Source organism: Poromitra crassiceps (genome assembly GCF_964638095.1).
Source record: "Poromitra crassiceps genome assembly, chromosome: 1".
NCBI lineage: Eukaryota > Metazoa > Chordata > Actinopteri > Beryciformes > Melamphaidae > Poromitra > Poromitra crassiceps.
In genome coordinates, this window is record NC_139623.1 from 26,489,975 (window position 1) to 26,510,921 (window position 20,947).

Genomic DNA, 20,947 nt, shown 5'->3' on the forward strand with positions numbered 1-20,947 from the left:
CAAATCGGATTTGGGAAACCAATCAAGATAATGATGATTAATGACTTTAGCAGCAAATCAGATTTGCCTGTAATGTGAACATGGTCTAAGGCCATGTTCAGACTAGGAGGCCAAATCTGATTAGTGAACTTTAGTGACCTATTAATGACTTTATCCAGCTTGGTTTTATGAGTCTGGACGCTCCAAGTCTGATTTGTGTCACTTGTCCCAAACCACATATGGAGGTAGTTTCCAATCTGCTTTCGACTGATGTGACTTCAGTGCGGACGCGCAGATCCACCAAATCTGATTTGAACGTCACTCGCAACTTCAAGCATCATCAAATGCTTCTGCGCAGGAAAACCACGTCACCAACGTATGTATTTACCGACGCCCACGTCGTTACCATAGCAACCCATGCAGATAGCCTGTTTAGGTCTGGACACACAGATCTGACTTGAGAATCTTGAGTGTGTCCAGTGCGGACACACTCCCAAATCAGATTTGGGAAACCAATCAAGATAATGATGATTAATCACTTTATCAGCAAATCCGATTTGCCTGTAATGTGAACATGGCCTAACGGTGGGTTCACACCGACGACCCAAGCCTTGCCTATGCCTTGCCTTTACCCACGCTTTTTAATAGGCGTCCGTTTTAGTCAACGAGGCTGTGTACACCGGCCGCCTGAGCGTGAACCCTGCGTGTACCCACGCCTTGCCTGTGCCTTGCCGATTTTATCGAATAGGCGTGAGTTCTATTTTGAAGCCGACAAGGCGCGTGCAGGCAGGCTTCTTCTGTCAAGCCATGAAAGAAAAACGCACAATATCCGTCGGAAATTGCAAAGTCAACTGAATTTCAAAATAAAATGAAGTTACTACAACATGTTGAGCAGAGACAGAGAGATTGACGGGTGGCTATCACGTGGGGCTTTCTCCCCGTCGGCAAACAAATCTTCATGAGAGAGAATAGCGACCGAAGAAGCAAGATGGACAATGTTGTTGTGCCAGCACATATTCTTGCAAGATCACCTCTCTAAAATGTCCGACTATAGTCAGACCTGGTTATACATATCCAGCATCAATAGAACATTAATTATATCCGATTTATTTTACCTAGAGGCTACCCATGACAATTCTGGACAACACATGAAAAAATACAGTCGGGAGAGAGGAGAGGCGCTTGTGACTCGGCTCCAGGTTCGGCGTGCGGTGTGATCGCAAAAGCGTGTAACAGGTTCACGCCCAGCTCGGCGTAGGCGTGGGTTGAGGCAAGGCAAGGCGTAGGTTGTCTGTGTGAACGAAGCGTAAGAGTAGGTTGACTGGATGACTTCCAGAAAGCAGCTGAGTCAGTAGGATGCTGGACAGCTCAGAACACTTCCCAAGTAAAGTTAAGAATGGAGAGAAAAAGCAGACTGGAAGAAAACAAGTGCAGATTCTGTAATGTCCCAGCAGGCCACATGTGCAACAAGTTAAGTTAAGTAAGATTCTGTAATGTCCCAGCAGGCCACATGTGCGACAAGTTAAGTTAAGTAAGATTCTGTAATGTCCCAGCAGGCCACATGTGCGACAAGTTAAGTACGATTCTGTAATGTCCCAGCAGACCACAGGTATGACATGTTAAGTTCAGTAAGATTCTGTAATGTCCCAGGCGAGGCCACATGTGTGTGACAAGGACATAGAGTTCTTTCTGAATATGGAGGATTGTGGGACAACTTTAACTTCTTTTATGAAGCAAATAATGCTCAAAAAGCAAAAGACAGGATTTGTAGAAAATTTGCTTCTGCAAACTGTAATGTAATTAATCCGTTTTAATTTCTTGAACGAATGACAAATGAATAAATAAATTATAATAGACTTCCTGCTTACTATTTCCTCCTGAATGAAGGATGACCCACCTACTGAGGTTGAGGAGTCCGTTGGCGGCAGGTACTTTGAATTGAGTCTGAGATTGAGCGGTCAGTCCATTGCAGACTGCTGCATCCTCATCCTCACTGAACATTAGATCATCCTCAAACACACCAGACGGCACATCTGGAAACACACCCACACCAACAGTTACTCTCAATAGCGTTTTGAAGCACCTGGCAACTGTATAATCACATTTGAAATATTCCGTGATCAAGATAGACATGGGGATCTGTGTAAAGAAAGACAGAGCAGGACTCTACCTTGGTCTCTCTTCCTCTTTAAGCCCTGCTCAGAATGGGGGAACAGTCTGGTGAGGGTGTGCAGGATGTTCTGCAGGGCAGCGCTGAGCAGAGGGCGGATGGCTGGTATCAGGGCCTTGGCTGGTGACACTACCGCTCTGCAAATCACAAACAAGATCACCAACAATCACATACAGTATACTGTCTATGCCAAGCACACACACTGTTTACTGTAGACAATGTTTATACAAAATAGACGGAGACTAAGCATAACAAACATTTATAATCCTGGTCATACCTCTGGGCAGCTGGCACCATCTTGGCCATGGCGGACATGAAATCTCTATTGGTGATGGCGATGGAGTTGATGTCCAGCACAAGCTTCTGTGAGGAGGAGTAGATCTGGGGGTAGCGACGGCGCAGTGCGCACAGAGCAGCCTCTGAACACACTGCCTTTATGTCTGCTCCGCAGTAACCTGGACAACAAAGTCACATTGCTGTCAGAAAACTAGTCTCTATCCGTTTCCACAAGTCTCGACATCCTTTTGTCAGTGTTTCCTACAGAATTTTTTCGATTTGCAAACCAAAACATATGGACAAGTGCTGTAATTGAAATGTAACTTATTACGTTGTGGGGGGGGGGGCACATGGTACATTTTCCTATTACTGTTCTCAAGCTGTGGGAGACCACCATAGCTAAATAGATGTAATGGAAATGCTGGTTTCATCAGTATCTGTATATTAATGAAAGAATAAACATAAGAATGACTGTCAGAGGAAGCATACACTATGTCACATAGTGTATGCTTCCTCTGATAGTCATTCTTACGTTCAATTGAGCACATACACATAGTCTATGTGCTAATTTGAATTAGTGGATTCAAATAAAGTTGAAGTGTGTGTGTGTGTGTGTGTGTGTGTGTGTGTGTGTGTGTGTGTGTGTGTGTGTGTGTGCACGTGTGTGCATACCAACACACTTGTCTGCCAGTTCCTCCAGAAAAGCTTCTGAAGGCTGAGGACTCCACTCTCTGGTGTGGATCTTCAGAATATCCTTTCTTGCCTGGCGCAGGAAAACAGAGCACAGCATTTCAATGTTGGGTCCAATACTTTGCCTAATCTCTTGTGATATTATAACTACAGCATTAACTAGTGCATGAGCTGAAGAATATCTGCTGCCTCAGCCCAAAACCAACAAAAGAGCCGCTGGAAGGTTTGCCCTATGGCCGTCTTTCTCTAAAACTAAAAGCTCAAGATAAAATAAAACAAGACATAATACTGCTTACAAGTACACTACCACGGTGATATATCCACCATTAATAGATAATGCATGTCATTTCATATGATGTTCATTAGCTCTTTCGTCAAATAGTAGAACCTAGCAAAGTCAAAGGACCTAGTTTACATGGTTCAGTTCTCTGCTAGTGGCTATGAAAACAGAAGAAGCCTTAGTGATAGGTGCAAAATATAATATAATAAATATTATTTAATAAATTACAAGTTACAATAAAATTATCTGGCCAGGAAGTACAAGGCAAAACTGGGTCCATCATGGCCTGTGCCACCCGCATCTTTAGAGACTATCTGCAGTTTCAAGAGGATTTATATTGACCTCTCTGTCCGGCAGGCCGAAGAGGAACTCTCTGTCGAAGCGTCCCGGCCGTCTGAGAGCTGGGTCGATGGAGTCCAGTCTGTTCGTGGCTCCTATCACTACAACCTCTCCTCTACTGTCTAAACCATCCATAAGAGCCAGGAGGGTGGACACGATGGAGCTACGGAGACACAGAGACACAGAGACTCAGATTAATTGTGGTAACTCTGATCAGCACCATCTCATGAGTGTTCTTCCCACCCATAGAGCCTATACAAATGATTCCCACAGACTTTTTTCTGGTGACCCAACCAGAAACAGTCCTACTACAAAGATTTTTTTAATGGTGGCAATTAAACCTAAACTAACATAATACTAGAACGACCGCACCGCGGATTTATGCCTCCGCCATTAGTTCATTCTTGAGTCCAAATTGCCATTTAAGGCAAATTGGAAGAAATTCCGTCAAGGCGCTCCTGAGATGTTGCGTTACAGAGCTTGGAAATTGGGTGTGTGAGAGGTCACAGTGACCTTGAACTTTGACCTTTGATAACCAAAATGGAATCAGTTCATCCTTGTGTCCAAGTCGATGTTTGAGCCAAATCAGAAGAAATTCCATCAAGCCGTTCTTGAGATATCGCGTTAACGAACTTGGGAATGGCGTCCGTGAGGTCACAGTGACCTTGAACTTTGACCACCAAAATGTAATCAGTTCATCCTTGAGGCCAAGTTAATGTTTGAGGAAAATTTGATTAAATTCCGTCAAGGCATTCCTTTTTTTTTTTTTTATGTTTTTTTCCCGATTTTTTATCCCATTTTTATCCCCCGTTTAGTGCTCATTTGAATTACTCAATCCTGGTTGCTACTCCATCCTCTGCCGATCTGGGGAGAGCCGAGACTGATTCCATGCATCCTCCGAGACATGGGCAGTCAAGTCAGCCGCATCTTTTCACCTGCCCGAGGAAGCTCCCCCGGTAGGACATAGCACGTGGGAGGTTCACGCTATTCCAACCAGTTCCCCTCCCTCTGAACAGGCGCCCTTAACGATCAGAGGAGGAACCATATAAGCAACCAGGATGTTGCATGTTTTTGTGAAGGGGGTTCCTATATGAAGGAGACCCCCGGGAGGCACGGGGAGAACATGCAAACTCCACACAGAAAGGCCATTTTGCCGACCCCACCCGGGTGGTGGGCACTCGAGGACATGCGGACGGGCACGCATTCCTTCAGCGTTCACATCGGCCCAGGTGGGAATCGAACCCACGACCTTCGAGCTGTGAGGCGATATCGTCAAGGCATTCCTGAGATATGGTGTTAACAAGCTTGAAAATGGCGTTGGAGAGGTCACAGTGACCTTGACCTATGACCACCAAAATCTAATCAGTTCATGCTTGAGTCCAAGGCAATGTTTGAGGCAAATTTGATTAAATTCCGTCAAGGCATTCCTGAGATATGGTGTTAACTCATTCACCGCCAAAGACGTCTTTGACGTGTTATCAGGAATAGCCATCCACGCCAAAGACGTGTTTGACGTGTTTTTGTTTTTATTAGTGCAGCGCGTAGTTCAAACACTTCCCCAGCCTGTGACATGTTATCAGGTCCCTAGCCTCAAAGACAAGCCGACAACACGTTATCAAACACATACCGCAGCTGTTGTTTTGAAATGAGCAGGAGCAAAAACAGAAAACAGAGAAACGCGCTTCCTTGTGCGGAGGAGAAACGCCATTGAAACACCCCCTCGGCACGCTGCACGAGCTGATCGGCTTGCTGCAGGGCAGCGGACATCGATCGTTCGCGGTAGTCAAACCCGTGACCAACATGATCGATCCTGGTCCCTCGACCCCGTTCCTGTGTCCCAGCCCGAAAGAGACGAGACGGAGTCACAACTGTGTGAGGAGGAGGAGAACAGCAGCCTCGCCACAGAAATGGCTTTCACACAGAGCGAAGCAGCACGGCCACTTTCCTGTCGAGGGCGAGGAAGACTGGATTCCAATGCGACAGGACCCGGATGATCTCGCGGTAAGGAGAGTGTGTGTGTGTGTGTGTGTGTGTGTGTGTGTGTGTGTGTGTGTGAGAGAGAGACTTCACTGATCTCTGCATTCTATTCTATGATCACACTCACTCACACTGAGTAAACTGTATTGTTGAATGTAAAAAAGCACTTCATGTACATATATATATATATATATTTTTTTTTTCATTTGTGTCATAACAAATAATATTTACATGTCTGATGTCAATACAGTTCAAAATAAAAGAATTGAGAGCGAGTTCTGCCTGAGATTGTGTGATTTACAAAAATGCCATTTTCTGCAATTTATCTTCTCAGAGAGACCTTTTTGGTGAAAACAGGGTGTATATACTGTAAATGGCTATAAGTAGGGTACAGAACATGCTAAAAGCTCACTTTTTTTTTCCTGGTGAACCCAGAGACGTACATCTTCATTTTGAGGTATTGCAAATCACTTTGGTGCTAATAGATAATTTACTGTGGGTCTTGAAAGATGACCAACAATTATGAAAATCTTTGGCCTGTGCTAAATATTGGCAGTCCTAAACTGGCCATGAATGAGTTAACAAGCTTAAAAATGGCGTTGGAGAGGTCACAGTGACCTTGACCTTTGACCACCAAAATCTAATCAGTTCATGCTCGAGTCCAAGGCAATGTCTGAGGCAAATTTGATGAAATTCCGTCAAGGCATTCCTGAGATATCGCGTTAACAAGCTTGAAAATGGCGTTCGAGAGGTCACAGTGACCTTGACCTTTGACTTTACCCCCCCAGGCCCCTCAGGCCTGGCCAATACGTCCCGGGGCCAGGCTTTTTTTTAAATGAATTGCTCCGAGCCGCCGGGCCGGGCAGGGTTCGGGCACGTTTCAATAATAAAATAAAACGAAGCTGTATTACTCGCTTTATTTTACACAACAGAGTGAAACCGAGGAGGAGGAGCGCACAGACACTCGCACACCGTCCCCACACACACACACGCCCTCACCGTGACGTTAGTCTGCCCCACTCCAGTCCACAATCCACCTCATGACATGTTTCAGTCAGCGTGCTGTCACTGTCAGCATAAAAAACAACAAAACAAGCCGCCTGTGTCCGTTTCCGTGTCGTGAGAGAGAGATAAATAAGATTGATGGACATAAAACAAAGTTTGCGAGGGGAGAGTTAAACAGTCCCCACTGCAGTAGGGAAAGTTCATTTCAACCTGTTGAAAACAAACCCATCTACCATACATTGTGAGGACACTAATGTGACGTTATTCAATGCAGCTATAAACGGTAAAAGTCTGCTGTTTTAATTTCGATATGCTTGAGTGACATAATGTTTCAGTGTGTGGGCATTGTTGCTGTTGGGAATTGTCTGGATTTTGATAGGCCACGGTAGCATGTGTGAGAGGGGGAGAGAGAGACAGAGAGAAAGCTGCGGTGGTTGTCTTTATAGGCAACATAGTCTAGCAACGTTTTGGACCAACGAGTTCAGCAGTGCGGCAGCATGCACAGAGAGGGAGAGAGAGATGTGTCGTCATATCGTGATATTGATGTCGGGCCTCGCAACGGGCTCGGGCCAATTCATTTCATAACTCATCCGGGCCGGGTCGGGCATGGGCCTGCATGTCACGGGCCGGGGAGGGCTCAGGCCCGCGCAGCTCTCTACCTTAGGTCTAAGTCGATGTTTGAGGCAAATTTTATGAAATTCCATCAAGGCGTTCCTCAGATATCGTGTTAACGAACATCGGACGGACGTACGGACAACCCGGATCCATAATGCCTCCAGCCTGGCTATCGCCGGCGGAGGCATAGAAATTGCAAGTGCTGCATGGACTGTTGCTGTCATTTACACTCTTAGGCCATGTCCACACGGAGACGAGTTTAGGTGTATCCGCTAAAGTTTTTTTCTCGTATAGACGTTTCGTCCAGACGGAACCAGCGTTCTGGGAGTATACGTTCTGGGAGTATATGCTAATTTTTGAAACCGGGTCCCAGAGTGAATAAATCTGAAGACGCCACCCTTGCATTTCCGTGTTTACAACCCATACGCATCTCTCCTGAACCGATGACGCCATAGCCCCACCTCTCTCCGCCAGCAACAATAACAATCATGGCGCTTACAGTGCACTAGCGTTCATGCTACAGCAGCTACTGAGCCTGTTAGGGCTCTTGCAGCAAAATATAATGCTCCTCTATTACCACCGTCAGCAACAAGTGGACACGGAGAACAGCGTGTACAACATCCTCAGGGCTGCACAGCTGACTCTTCCCATCCACCCCTCCCCTCCCTTCATCGGATATTTCCCAGAAGGCAAACAAAATCAGGCTAAACGTGTTAGATAGAAATAATATTTATTTTTAATACAACATGCAATTCTGGAATATTTTAATATTGCACAAAATGGAATGAAATGAAATGTAAAGCCCGAGTGTAACGGACATACTCGGGATGCTCTATATATATCCCTCGCAAATACAACGTGAATAGTGAAGTGAGAGCTTTGACGACCACACGGTTGCACTGTGACGTGGCAGCGTTACAGCGCCACTTACCGGCCTGGCATATACACTACAGCGGCTTCAGTGGTTTCATGTGGATACACACATTTCTTGAAACGATTCCGTGTTTATGGAAAACTTTTCTTAAACGAAAAAAAAAAAGATTGCTTCCGTATCCGTGTGGACATGGCCTTATACTCACCAATCGAATAACCCTAAAAATCAGAGTGAGGCACTGCTCACCTGTGGATCTGATCCTGTCTGCTGGACCTGACTGGAGCCAAACCATCAATCTCATCGAAGAAGATAATGGCCGGACGCATCTGGTATGCCTGAGAGGAATTCAGCAGGGATTACATCAATTCTTTACGTTCTTTTCAAACTTCATAGTTCCAGGTGGTGCGATGGGATTTTTTTTATCCCATCCCACACCTTCCTATAGGAAAATTAACTAGTAGGATATCCTTTATAAAGGTCTATTGTTGATGGTGTTGCCTTTGATTATTCAGTATTGGGAACCACTCAGAGATGCAATAAGGATAAAACAAAAAAGCAGGAAGTGGTGGGACTGGAGAAAGGCCACCAATTCCTGCATCCAGAAAAGGCTGAAATACTGAAGTATCATCCCTGAATGTCGTGAGGTGTAGAGTAGAGGCATGTAGTTTACCTGGTCAAACAGCAGGCGTAGCTGTCTCTCCGATTCTCCCACCCACTTACTGAGGCAGTCGGCCCCTTTCCTCATGAAGAACGACACCTTCTTCTCCCCCTGGCTGCACTCGTTAGCCAGCGCTCTGGCGACCAGGGTTTTCCCTGTACCTGGAGGACCGTAGAATAGACAGCCCCTGGAGACCGACATGAGAGAAGAGTAGAATGTTGAGAAGAGATGGGAGAAGCAGATAAGAGGACAGGAGATGAAATCCCTTAGACAACTTGCACATACAGCAGAGAAACTTGGCAGGTAGCATACTTGCTCTTAGGTTCTTGAGAGATGCACATGTTATTTACCTGGGTGGCTGTATCTTGAACCTTTCGAAGACTTCTGGATAAAGCAGAGGGAAGACCACCATTTCCTTCAGCGCAGAGATGTGTTTATTCAAACCTCCGATGCTATCAAAACTCACCTAGATCACAAAGACAGTGTTATGTTGTCAAATGTTATCTTTATTTTTGCTTTTTTACAATATTTTATTTTCAACTTTTTTTTTTACAACACACAAACAGGCTCAGACACAGGAAAACAAAAGAAAACATACCGGTACATATATTATCGACATTCAGTGTTATGTCGTGCTACCAGTCGGATAAGGTGCTTATATGCTTGTAAGAGATATTGTGCCCGGGATCTCACACAAGGGATCCATGAGAAACCAGCCTGGCGAGTCACCTGTTGCCCCCAACCTCAATGAGGTAGGCTAGAAATCGGTCCCAAATAGCAGAAAATGTATTAAGTGAGTTGGCCCTCAGGAACCTAAGTCTCGTCATCCGTATAACAGAGGTCATATCCATCAGCCACAGTTGAAAAGAGGGTGAAGAGGGGGACTTCCATTCCTTCAGGATGAGTTTCTTGGCAACAGTTGTCCCATGTCAGAGACTGTTGCACAGCTGTAGTGAAGTTCAAAGACTCCGAGCAGTAAGGCAGATACTGTCTGCCTTGTATTCTGTATCTCGTAAAGATAGTTCATCATAATTCATCTAATGAAATATAGCTCATCTCTCTGTGCCTTACCAACTTTATCATCCATCCATCAGTCATACTCTATGTAGCATAATGTCTATGTCTGTCCTTGTTTGTCAGATTATCTCCATCCATCCATCCAATCCAAACCTACCGTCTTGTCTATTTGCATGGGGTCAATGTCAGCTAGGCTGGCTCCGATCTTCATCCTGTCCTTCTGGATCCCCAGCAGATCCTCTTTCACAAGGTTCATGGGGAGACATCTGGAGGTAAAACAGAGAAAATATAAATATCCTTTAATCAGACTCATTTTATTGGCACTTCTGCTTTGCTGGACAGCATATGGAGGAGAGAGTCACAAGAGATTCCTACAACAGTGTAAGGAAGCGTCCCCCCCCCCCCCCCATCCCGGGTCGGAGTGCTTTGGAAATCATGTCCAGAGCGCTTCCAACGTGCACAGACACACAGAGCAGTTATTTGTTGCTGTGTTGCATTTTTCTGCTTGAGGTGCTCAGAGCAGAGAGCGCTTAAATGCTAGGTGCGGTGCTGGGAAGGAGTGCTCCTAGAGCTTCCTTACCATCAAGAATGAATTGCAGAAAGGCGCTGGCAGCTCAAACAATGCTTTGGTGGACACAGCCATCAGTATATGGCTTCCACTGAGTCATCGGTCCTACTCTATCAGTAATTATTACCATCAAATTAATAGGGAAGCATTTGAAGCACAATTTGTAACCTCAGTTTCCCATTACAAGTAAGAATATTAAAGGCTGGGGGGTACGGTGGTGCAGTGGTAAGCGCTGTCGCCTCACAGCTCGAAGGTCCTGGGTTCGATTCCCACCTGGGACGTTGTGAACGCTAAAGGAATGCGTGCCCGTCCGCATGTCCTCGAGTGCCCACCGCCCGGATGGGGTCATCAAAAGGGCCTTTTTGTGTGGAGTTTGCATGTTCTCCCCGTGCCTCCCGGGGGTTTCCTTCATATAGGAACCCCCTTCACCAAAACATGCAATATCCTGGTTGCTAATGTGGTTCCTCCTCTGGTCGTTAAGGGCGCCTGTTCGGAGGGAGGGGAACTGGTTGGAATAGCGTGAACCTCCCACGTGCTATGTCCTACCGGTGAAGCTTCCCCTGTCAGGTGGAAAGAAGCGGCTGGCTAACTGCCCATATCTCGGAGGAAGCATGGAGCCAGTTTCGGCTCTCCCCAGATCGGCAGAGGGTGGAGTAGCAACTAGGATAAATTAAAATTAGCACTAATGGGGGATAAAAATGGGATAAAGAATCTAGTAAAAATATATATATATATTAAATTAAATTAAATTAAATATTAAATTATTATTATATTATTATTAAATTAAATGAATAAGACAACATATAGTCCCCCCAGACATCTTCACCATTTGGCTGCTATGAGACATAAAACGGTTAGGAGGAAAACATCATCTTAGTTTCTTTCTGTGCAAGAGAACATGGAGGAATCTGGTTCAATCGCTGTAGCGTAAGTGCACGTTCACACCATACGCCAAAGCCACGCAGTTTCAATTCAGCGTCCTTGTTAACAGGCGAGTCCGTTCACACCGGCTGCACGCCACGCCACACCGATCCGATAGTTTCAGCTTCTGTTCTATTTTCCAAGCATGCCGCGCGCTGATCCCGAGCTGCCAGGCAGGCAGTCAATGCAATTTGTGAGGGGTGGGAGGGGCCGGAGCAGCAGCTCCGAGCCCAGCGCAGAGGAAAAGAGACTGTTTCTGGTGTGACCGCTTTAGCGTCAGATCAGCTTGAGTCTGCTTCAAGCTTCAGTTCGGCATGGCTTTGGCGTATGGCGTGTTCGGCCACTAATGGTTTTCAAACCTTTCCTTGTAGACCTGGAAGCCCTAAAACCGTGTTTGTTTGTGCAGGCTACGGTAGTTTAACTAAATATTCTGTAATTTTAGGATACAAACCTACCAACCTAAAGTATTGTATTCCTCCCCCTCTTATACTGCAGGGATCAGAAGGCAACCTACTGAGGAAACAATTACCAGTTTAATGATAAACCGTAATAAAATAACTGACCAGTTAGTTTTACAGGTTCAAATTTTAATTATCATTAAAACCGTGTAGATTTGATTACCACTGTTCCACAGAGCACTGTTGGCTTGTTTATTCAAAGTTGATTAAAAGTGAATGTGTGCAAATTGCACCAAATCCTATTGGCTATGTTATTATTTTAATGTTTATTCAAACAAAAAGTGCATAGTGCTGCTAATTCTATTTGTGGTGTTCTTCTTTTACAGTGTATATATGTATGTATGTATATATATATATATATATATATATATATATATATATATATATATATACACACATACATATATATACACACATACATACACACACACACATATTATACATTAAAAAAAAATTATGTAACAACAGACAAACATGGATAGACAAAACAACAACAAAACAAGACAAAAAAGTGTAGCAAGGGCTGAGAGATCTAGATATTAGTGATGCATGATGATTGTAGCGAAGCTTGTTGGCTTGCTGGGGGCAAAGCTTCTGGGCTTGCCTCGTGAAGTGTGCTGGATCGTGGATGAAGGCTCACGGGCTGTGATCGATCAGAATCACGGAGATGGAGATAGGGACCGACATGTCGGTCCTGGGACGCGGTTGAATTACCACTGTTGACCTGTCTGGGTGTAAGGCAGTTGGTCACCAGGGCCTGGCTGGTTGTAAGACAGCAGGGGTTCAATTCGGGTTCGGGATTAGTTGTGCTAATGGTTGACATTATTAGGGTGTAAGAATACCTGAAGAAGTATGGAAGTCGAAGGAATCTCGAAGGAATCAAGAAGGAATCTCTCGGATCAAGCATAGCGTCACAGAACACCTTGTTTATATGCCCGCATTTTGGTGTATGACATCACGTCATTGGTGATGTCACAACGTTCGAGGGAGCTATGACATCATCGGTGTTATGTCTGACATCGCCGATGACCTCACAGGTGAACTCTATGCTATGACATCATTGTCATCGCTGATGATGTCATCGTCATCACGTCATTGGCGCGCCGGCTGGTGGGCATCGACTGCCCCAAGAACAGGCCTGACGGTGGGCCATTATGGGCCCTTTTCTACAATGATATTGGTACATCCATCGATTTGTAGTTTTCAATGTAAAACTTGGTGAATGGTTTCAGTTAGTGTGTCGGTACTTTTTGAACATTTTCAGCACATTTTAACAATACTGCCATAATACTGATAACTGTGATAATTTTGTGGACCCATTTGAATGATTCTGCAATAAATATTGAAATACTTAATTATTCTGCAACCTACCTATTGCTGACTAACACCACTGTAGTGTGTTTGCAGTTGCATTCTGAGACAGGTGCTGCTGAACGGACTCACCTGTTGATGTTGACAGAGCGGTTTCTGCTCTTACTTCTCCGTCTCTGGAACTTCTCGTCATCTGAAGAGGAGGAAGTGGAGTCCGAGTCACTGCTGTGGATGGCATGTCTCCTTCTGCAAGGAGTAAATAATGCATGAAAAACACCATCTTTCATCCCATCTGTATCATCCTGGCAGCTTATCAGTTTATCCGTTTGTCTACAGCAAAACAGACAATTCCAACTCAAAGGAGGTGTACAACAAGCACAAACACTCACAAATAAACACTACCAGTACTTCGCACTACTAGATACTTTTCATGAATTAATTAATGAATTCATCACAGGTTTCATTAATCCGACAAATCATACACAGACCATGAGACCTGGGCAAAAGAGCACAAAAACAAAACCCGGGGAGTGCTGGACATAAATTATATAGTTTAAGGCTGTGTAATCAGGATGACAAATCAAGCACACGACAAAAAGTATTCTAAATAAATATCCAAAGACGTAGTAAGATGCTCATGAAATGTACCAAAACAATACTTAATACTCACATAAGATTATGCCAATTTTTACTCAAGGTAAATAAGAAAAGAATGATTTCCAGTTCATAATGGAAACATTGGGGTAATGAGCTAGTCCAGGTTAAACAATGACACAGACAAAAAAAGATTCCATTTGGCTCACTGTCCCAATATTAAGACTACTGAATAATATATTTTCACCCAAAAGGTGCCACATTTATGAACAACCACAGTGCTAGTAGAGACAGAGAACACCCGAAAGTACTATTAAAAAAGGTAAACAGCAACAAAGACAAGGAGTGAGTGTCTCTTACCTCTCAGAGCTACTCCTGAAGATGAGGAGCAAGAAAATCAGAAAAGAGAGGAAAAAAGGAATATTGTCATGGACTCTACATGCACGATACGTATGGTTATGGAAAACAGTGATATTTGTATTGGGGCCAACACTACAACTAGATAGTTACAGTATGTGATATAGTTGTCAGACCATATACCCTGATCGCCTTCCACACACATTTTAGTGAAAGTAAGCAGCGTGTGACATTAACAGTGCTGCATGGGTCGAGGAAACAAGCACTCTGATCCGTGTTTTTGCATGATGCTTTTTCTGTGTATCTGTGTTTGTGCTTCAGTTAATAGTGTCACATCACTTTAACACTGTGTAAGTGTCAATAGTGTCACATCACTTTAACACTGTGTAAGTGTCAATAGTGTCACATCACTTTAACACTGTGTAAGTGTCAATAGTGTCACATCACTTTAACACTGTGTAAGTGTCAATAGTGTCACATCACTTTAACACTGTGTAAGTGTCAATAGTGTCACATCACTTTAACATTGTGTAAGTGTCAATAGTGTCACATCACTTTAACACTGTGTAAGTGTCAATAGTGTCACATCACTTTAACACTGTGTAAGTGTCAATAGTGTCACATCACTTTAACATTGTGTAAGTGTCAATAGTGTCACATCACTTTAACACTGTGTAAGTGTCAATAGTGTCACATCACTTTAACACTGTGTAAGTGTCAATAGTGTCACATCACTTTAACACTGTGTAAGGCATGATTGGTAGAAAAGTATGGAGAATGTCTGGAGTCTTGCAGCAAAAGCTTTGACTATCTGCCAACGCTGAGACAAGTGCGAGAAAGAGCACTGACTGACATGAGTCCAGGTTGTCATTCAAGTTTCTACTGATTGCAAGAGTAGTGAAGTAACATTTCTGCAGCACAGGAATTTAATCATTATTATTGATTATGATTATTATGGGCATGATTGTGTGTCTCAGGTTTTAGTCAGACCATCAATGCAAAATGCCCCAAAATATGAATGGACACACCAAAGGAGAAATTCACCCTTGATACTATGAACATTGATAGATCTCATCAATCTGTGATGTTCAATGGATACCAGGAGTACGGCAACCATTTTAGGGCATCCTCGTCCATCAGAGTATAGGCTATCGTTCCTCAGTCTAAGCGTTGTCAGTTGTCATGTCTCCTATAGTAAATCGTCGAGTGTGCTCTGAAACACCTTCAGTCCTCACACGAAAACGCTGTCATTCCTCCTGCCTCACTTATCACTCAAACTAGCTATCAGGCATCACTCCTCACGTCTCACACAAAAACGTTGTCGATCCTCCTGCAGACTAGCTGTCAGACATCACTCAAACTAGCTGTCAGGCATCACATGAAAACTGTTACTATGTTAATTCTGTGTGGGAGGAGAATTAACATAGTAACACTAAGAGTTACATCTAGTTTAATCTTTGATTATTAAACTAGATGTTCCTCTTAGTGTTACGATGTTAATTCTGTTGGGTCTCATGGATTACTACTTTAATCTATTGTAAAAAATAAAATAAAAACACGCTTTTATTTTGAAGGCAAAATCACTCAACCGAAAGTGAAGTTGTAAGAAATTGTTGCTCATTTCATTTCACGGAAGAACAACCAAAAACAACGAATGACAGCGTTTTCATGTGATGACTGACAGCTAGTTTGAGTGATGTCTGACAGCTAGTCTGCAGGAGGATCACAACGTTTTTGTGTGAGACGTGAGGAGTGATGCCTGACAGCTAGTTTGAGTGATGTCTGACAGCTAGTCTGCAGGAGGATCGACAACGTTTTTGTGTGAGACGTGAGGAGTGATGCCTGACAGCTAGTTTGAGTGATGTCTGACAGCTAGTAGGGCTGTGCGATTTTGCCTAAAACTAAAATTGACGATTTTTTCTCTCAAAACTCGATTTTCGATTTCGATTTATTATACTATTATACTTCTCTAAACATTTGTTGCCCTGCAGAGCTCTTTTCCCCCCTTTTTTCCATAATTGACAATTTACGCTTTTACTCTGAAGGTAGAACAACTCAACTTCCTGTTTTAGCTTGCCGCTGCTATGCTTAACTTCCTGGCTGTTGCTTGCTAACTTGACACTGGTGGATTTGCGTGTTCCTCCGTGAGATAATTATATTAGTGTCTAAGCGACCACCCGTGCTCGGAGTTATATCTGTACTAGAATAACACAAAGTCACAACAGGAATGCGTGGAACTGCGATAGCAGTTAGGGGGAAATTCAGACACACAGGGACAGGTGAGTCAGCTGAGGCAGCCATGAATACAGCCAATCTATCAGTACTCGGTGGCCTCACGTGTTGTTTTGTTATTATGTGAACTGGCAACGTTTCATCGTCCGGTGATAATGTCTGTGTTCGTGTGCGCGCGTGAGTGTGTTGTGGCAATCGTTATCTTGTAGGCTACAGCCTGCAGTGCTGTCCTACAAGCAGTCCTACAAGCTGCTTTTTGGTCGGAGCTGTTGAAATAAGTCCATTGTGCTGCTGTTTTTAGTAGCCAGTATCACAGCCTCTAGAGACTTTACACAAGTAGCAGCATGCATACATGAGAGAGAGCCGCCCCGCGTAACGTACTTACCCTAGTTAAAGTGAAAATTAAATTAAAAAAAAAAAAAAAAAAATTAAAACGATTTTACGATTTTCATTTTTTTAACATCGTCCTAACTAATTAATTCGATTACGATTCAAAATCGATTAATCGCACAGCCCTAACAGCTAGTCTGCAGGAGGATCGACAACGTTTTTGTGTGAGACGTGAGGCGTGATGCCTGACAGTTAGTTTGAGTGATGTCTGACAGCTAGTCTGCAGGAGGATCGACAACGTTTTTGTGTGAGACGTGAGGAGTGATGCCTGACAGCTAGTTTGAGTGATAAGTGAGGCAGGAGGAATGACAGCGTTTTCGTGTGAGGACTGAAGGTGTTTCAGAGCACACTCGACGGTTTACTATAGGAGACATGACAACTGACAACGCTTAGACTGAGGAACGATAGCCTATACTCTGACGGACGAGGATGCCCTAAAATGGTTGCCGTACAGGAGAGATATTTTGCAAGTATTGTAATTTACTTTTATGGTGTACTCACTTTCCTTCAACCTGCCTCATGTATTTCTACTTCAGTCAGGTAGTTATTTCCTGCATTTCACCCCCAGAGGAGGACATGTTTCTGTTTCTTGATGTATTTTAGAGTGCATTTCCCCCCCATTAATTTACTCTTTGGTAAGTCATCATGGTAATGTATTAGTGGGAGATAGTATCTCACCCCATTGGGTGACTCTTAGCCCATGTGTCATCTATTCCAGCCAGTAAACATGCACTTCATTGGCTAGTGTCCCTTGCATAGTTAATAGGTGGTGTCTGTGCTCTCCTACTAACCGGCTGCTTCTTCTTCTGCTGTAGGGGCTCCAGGGGGCCGTGGAGCTGAAGCTGAACCTGCGTCTGGTAGGAGACGAGTGGCTCTTGAAGAACATGCTGCGCTTCCTGGGTTCTCTGGGTTCTAGCACAAAATGACCAAACTATTGTCAAACCTAACAGAATACTAGAAAACAGATGAATAAGCCTTAAAGAGAAGATTTTTAGCAGCCTATTGTCTAGTGCAGGGGTTCCCAATCTTTTTTGTGCCGCGGACCGGTAGAGATGGAAAAAACAGTTGCGGACCGGTTGTGAATTATTTTTATTATTATTTTTTTTTTATAAACATAGGCTATAATATTATAGGCTGTGTGGTAGTTGAAACATAGTTTTTTTTTTGGACCGGGCTCGCGGTCTGGTACCAAATGCGTTGCTGCCCGGTACCGGTACGCGGCCCGGTGGTTGGGGACCACTGGTCTAGTGTATTCCAAAAGGTTTAGCACCAAAGTTACCCCGTCCCCCCCGTATCCAGCCTCCTGTTAGCAATACTAGAAAGTATACAGTATTTTGTACATTTTTACAACACACAAGATAAAGCCCAGTAACCAGGATTATCCTGTAAGGCAATAATACAATTCTATGCCTTTCAAGCACATTCAATATGATCAATCATATCAGTTGACTGATGGGATTGAACAGAAACCTCAAAGGAGAACCAAACCCGTACCATCCTGAGGGGCCTGGTAGCGATCCACGGTCTTCCGCTGTCTGAAGTCATAGCGCTTCTGGTTGTCCTCTTCCTCATTCTCCCCATCTTCATCACCATCAACATCTTCCTCCTCCTCCTCTTCTCTGTCTTCCTCCTCCTGTTCATCATGACCATCCTCATCATCCTCATGCTCTCCTATGAATGAAAAGCAAGAGTAGCGATATCAAGGCATGAACCAAGTACGGCGGCACTGTTGATCAGTAGACAATCATGTACTAGTGCAATAATTTGCATCCATCACTACAACACTACTGGTGCTGCAGCTACGGGGTAGCTACTAGGGCTACTAGGCCTAACCCATCTCACCTTGGTTCTCCTTCTCCTCTGTCTCTTTACTCTCCACATCAGTCCTCATAGACATGTGGCTCCTGCCCCTGGTGTACATCCCCAGCTTCTGGGAGGAAACAGAACAAAGCGTGTTTTCTTCACTGATTTGATTATACCTGTGGTGGTACACTGGTTACATTGTCAAACAGCAACCACCAAAACCAGAACACAAACATTAGGATTACACAATGCAATGTGCAGCTAAGGCTGCATCATTGGGTGCGAACATGGTCCAGTGGATGTGAAAAAACAAATGTATTGTTGACGCTTTTGCGTTCTTTGTTAAAAAATTAACAACAGAGCCCAATTGAGGAGAAATCACAGACTTCGGTTAACTGAGGCTTTAATGGAATGCATTGCTAAACATCAGTTTGAGACATGCAAGCTAAGATATGCACACCAAATGGCTTCTATGATGTCTATGTGAGGTCATAAACCACTTATCTACAAGGGGGAAACAAAGCCATTGGAGCCATTGGAGTGAGCGCAGGGAATTTATCAAGCGCAAACCTTTTAGACCACGGTGCTTTTTACACCCCCCCCCCCCACAAACCACCTACATCCCCCTAGCCCAGGGGTGGCCAAACTTTTTTGGTTGTGGGCCGCATACAGAACTAGAACGACCGCAACGCGGACTTATGCCTCCGCCATTAGTTCATTCTTGAGTCCAAGTGGATGTTGGAGCCAAATTGGAAGAAATTGCATCAAGGCGTTTCTGTGCAGAATTGGATATTTGAGCCAAATGTGCATCCGTCCAGGCGTTCCTCAGATATCGCGTTAACAAGCTTGAAAATGGCGTTTGAGAGGTCACAGTGACCTTGACCTTTGACCACCAAAATCTAATCAGATCATCCTTGAGCCTAAGTGAATGTTTAAGGCGAATCAGATGAAATTCCGTCCAGGCGTTCCTCAGATATCGCGTTAACAAGCTTGAAAATGGCGTTCGAGAGGTCACAGTGACCTTGACCTTTGACCTTTGACCACCAAAATCTAATCAGATCATCCTTGAGCCTAAGTGAATGTTTAAGGCGAATCTGATGAAATTCCGTCCAGGCGTTCCTCAGATATCGCGTTAACAAGCTTGAAAATGGCGTTCGAGAGGTCACAGTGACCTTGACCTTTGACCACCAAAATCTAATCAGATCATCCTTGAGCCTAAGTGAATGTTTAAGGCGAATCAGATGAAATTCCGTCCAGGCGTTCCTCAGATATCGCGTTAACAAGCTTGAAAATGGCGTTCGAGAGGTCACAGTGACCTTGACCTTTGACCACCAAAATCTAATCAGATCATCCTTGAGCCTAAGTGAATGTTTAAGGCGAATCTGGTGAAATTCCGTCCAGGCGTTCCTCAGATATCGCGTTAACAAGCTTGAAAATGGCGTTCGAGAGGTCACAGTGACCTTGACCTTTGACCTTTGACCACCAAAATCTAATCAGATCATCCTTGAGCCTAAGTGAATGTTTAAGGCGAATCTGATGAAATTCCGTCCAGGCTTTCCTCAGATATCGCGTAAACAAGCTTGAAAATGGCGTTCGAGAGGTCACAGTGACCTTGACCTTTGACCTTTGACCACCAAAATCTAATCAGATCATCCTTGAGCCTAAGTGAATGTTTAAGGTGAATCTGATGAAATTCCGTCAAGGCGTTCCTCAGATATGGCGTTAACAAACATCCGTACGGACGGACATCCGTACGGACGGCCGGCCGGCCGTACGTACGGACGGACAACCCGGATCCATAATGCCTTCGGCCTGGCTTCGCCGGCGGAGGCATAAAAATATAAGGAGTCGCGGGCCAAACAATATTAAGCGCGGCAGTTTTCGCGGCAAAAAAATTGCACCAGAAAACCCTTGTTAATTTTTTTTAATTTCTACCTAAATAAATGACACATAGTTTATTGATGCACTCACCTATTACAATGGGTATTTCTGTATGTTATCAAATTTTCTTTTCCTCTGCCAACAGGTTAAGACAGAGATAATTGAACATAACATTAGTATTAAACATTAATTCATTTTTTTTTTTTATAAATAGACCATGTCAGGGTGCCCAAGTATAACCCATTTTCAATGGTTTTAATGAAAAAGCGAAATGGGGGGAATCAGTTTTTTTGTTTTTGTTTTTCAGTTTCTTTTTCTTAATGTTTTTGTTTTTCCGTTTTTGTTTTCGTTTTCCGTTTTAAACTTTGAAACAGAAAAACGGGAAAAAGAAATTTGCATTTTTTTTTACGTTTTTTTTTTCTCTAAATTCATGGCGGGCCACGAACAGCGGGGCGCAGTTGGCCCGCGGGCCGTAGTTTGGCCACCCCTGCCCTAGCCACTAATCCTACACACCCCTCCCATCCCAACTCTCTAGCACAGTGATACTCAACT

The 20,947-nt window shown here is 44.0% G+C and overlaps 1 protein-coding gene across 2 annotated transcripts in view; it reads right to left on the reverse strand.

Moving 5' to 3' along the window:
* atad2 (ATPase family AAA domain containing 2) overlaps window positions 1-20,947 on the reverse strand; it is a 39,026-nt gene that overhangs the window by 11,725 nt on the left and 6,354 nt on the right. Inside the window, exons 6-19 of one of the 2 annotated variants that reach the window (XM_083643265.1) lie at window positions 18,554-18,641; window positions 18,206-18,382; window positions 17,503-17,623; window positions 14,093-14,107; window positions 13,271-13,384; window positions 10,038-10,146; window positions 9,214-9,329; window positions 8,876-9,050; window positions 8,452-8,540; window positions 3,738-3,897; window positions 3,098-3,188; window positions 2,427-2,604; window positions 2,150-2,286; window positions 1,877-2,012 (exon numbers count right to left, since the gene is read on the reverse strand). In XM_083643265.1, coding sequence (XP_083499391.1) covers window positions 1,877-2,012; window positions 2,150-2,286; window positions 2,427-2,604; window positions 3,098-3,188; window positions 3,738-3,897; window positions 8,452-8,540; window positions 8,876-9,050; window positions 9,214-9,329; window positions 10,038-10,146; window positions 13,271-13,384; window positions 14,093-14,107; window positions 17,503-17,623; window positions 18,206-18,382; window positions 18,554-18,641 — 1,706 coding nt within the window. The remainder of the gene's footprint in view (window positions 1-1,876; window positions 2,013-2,149; window positions 2,287-2,426; window positions 2,605-3,097; window positions 3,189-3,737; window positions 3,898-8,451; window positions 8,541-8,875; window positions 9,051-9,213; window positions 9,330-10,037; window positions 10,147-13,270; window positions 13,385-14,092; window positions 14,108-17,502; window positions 17,624-18,205; window positions 18,383-18,553; window positions 18,642-20,947) is intronic. The other variant, XM_083643266.1, reaches the window with a different exon arrangement.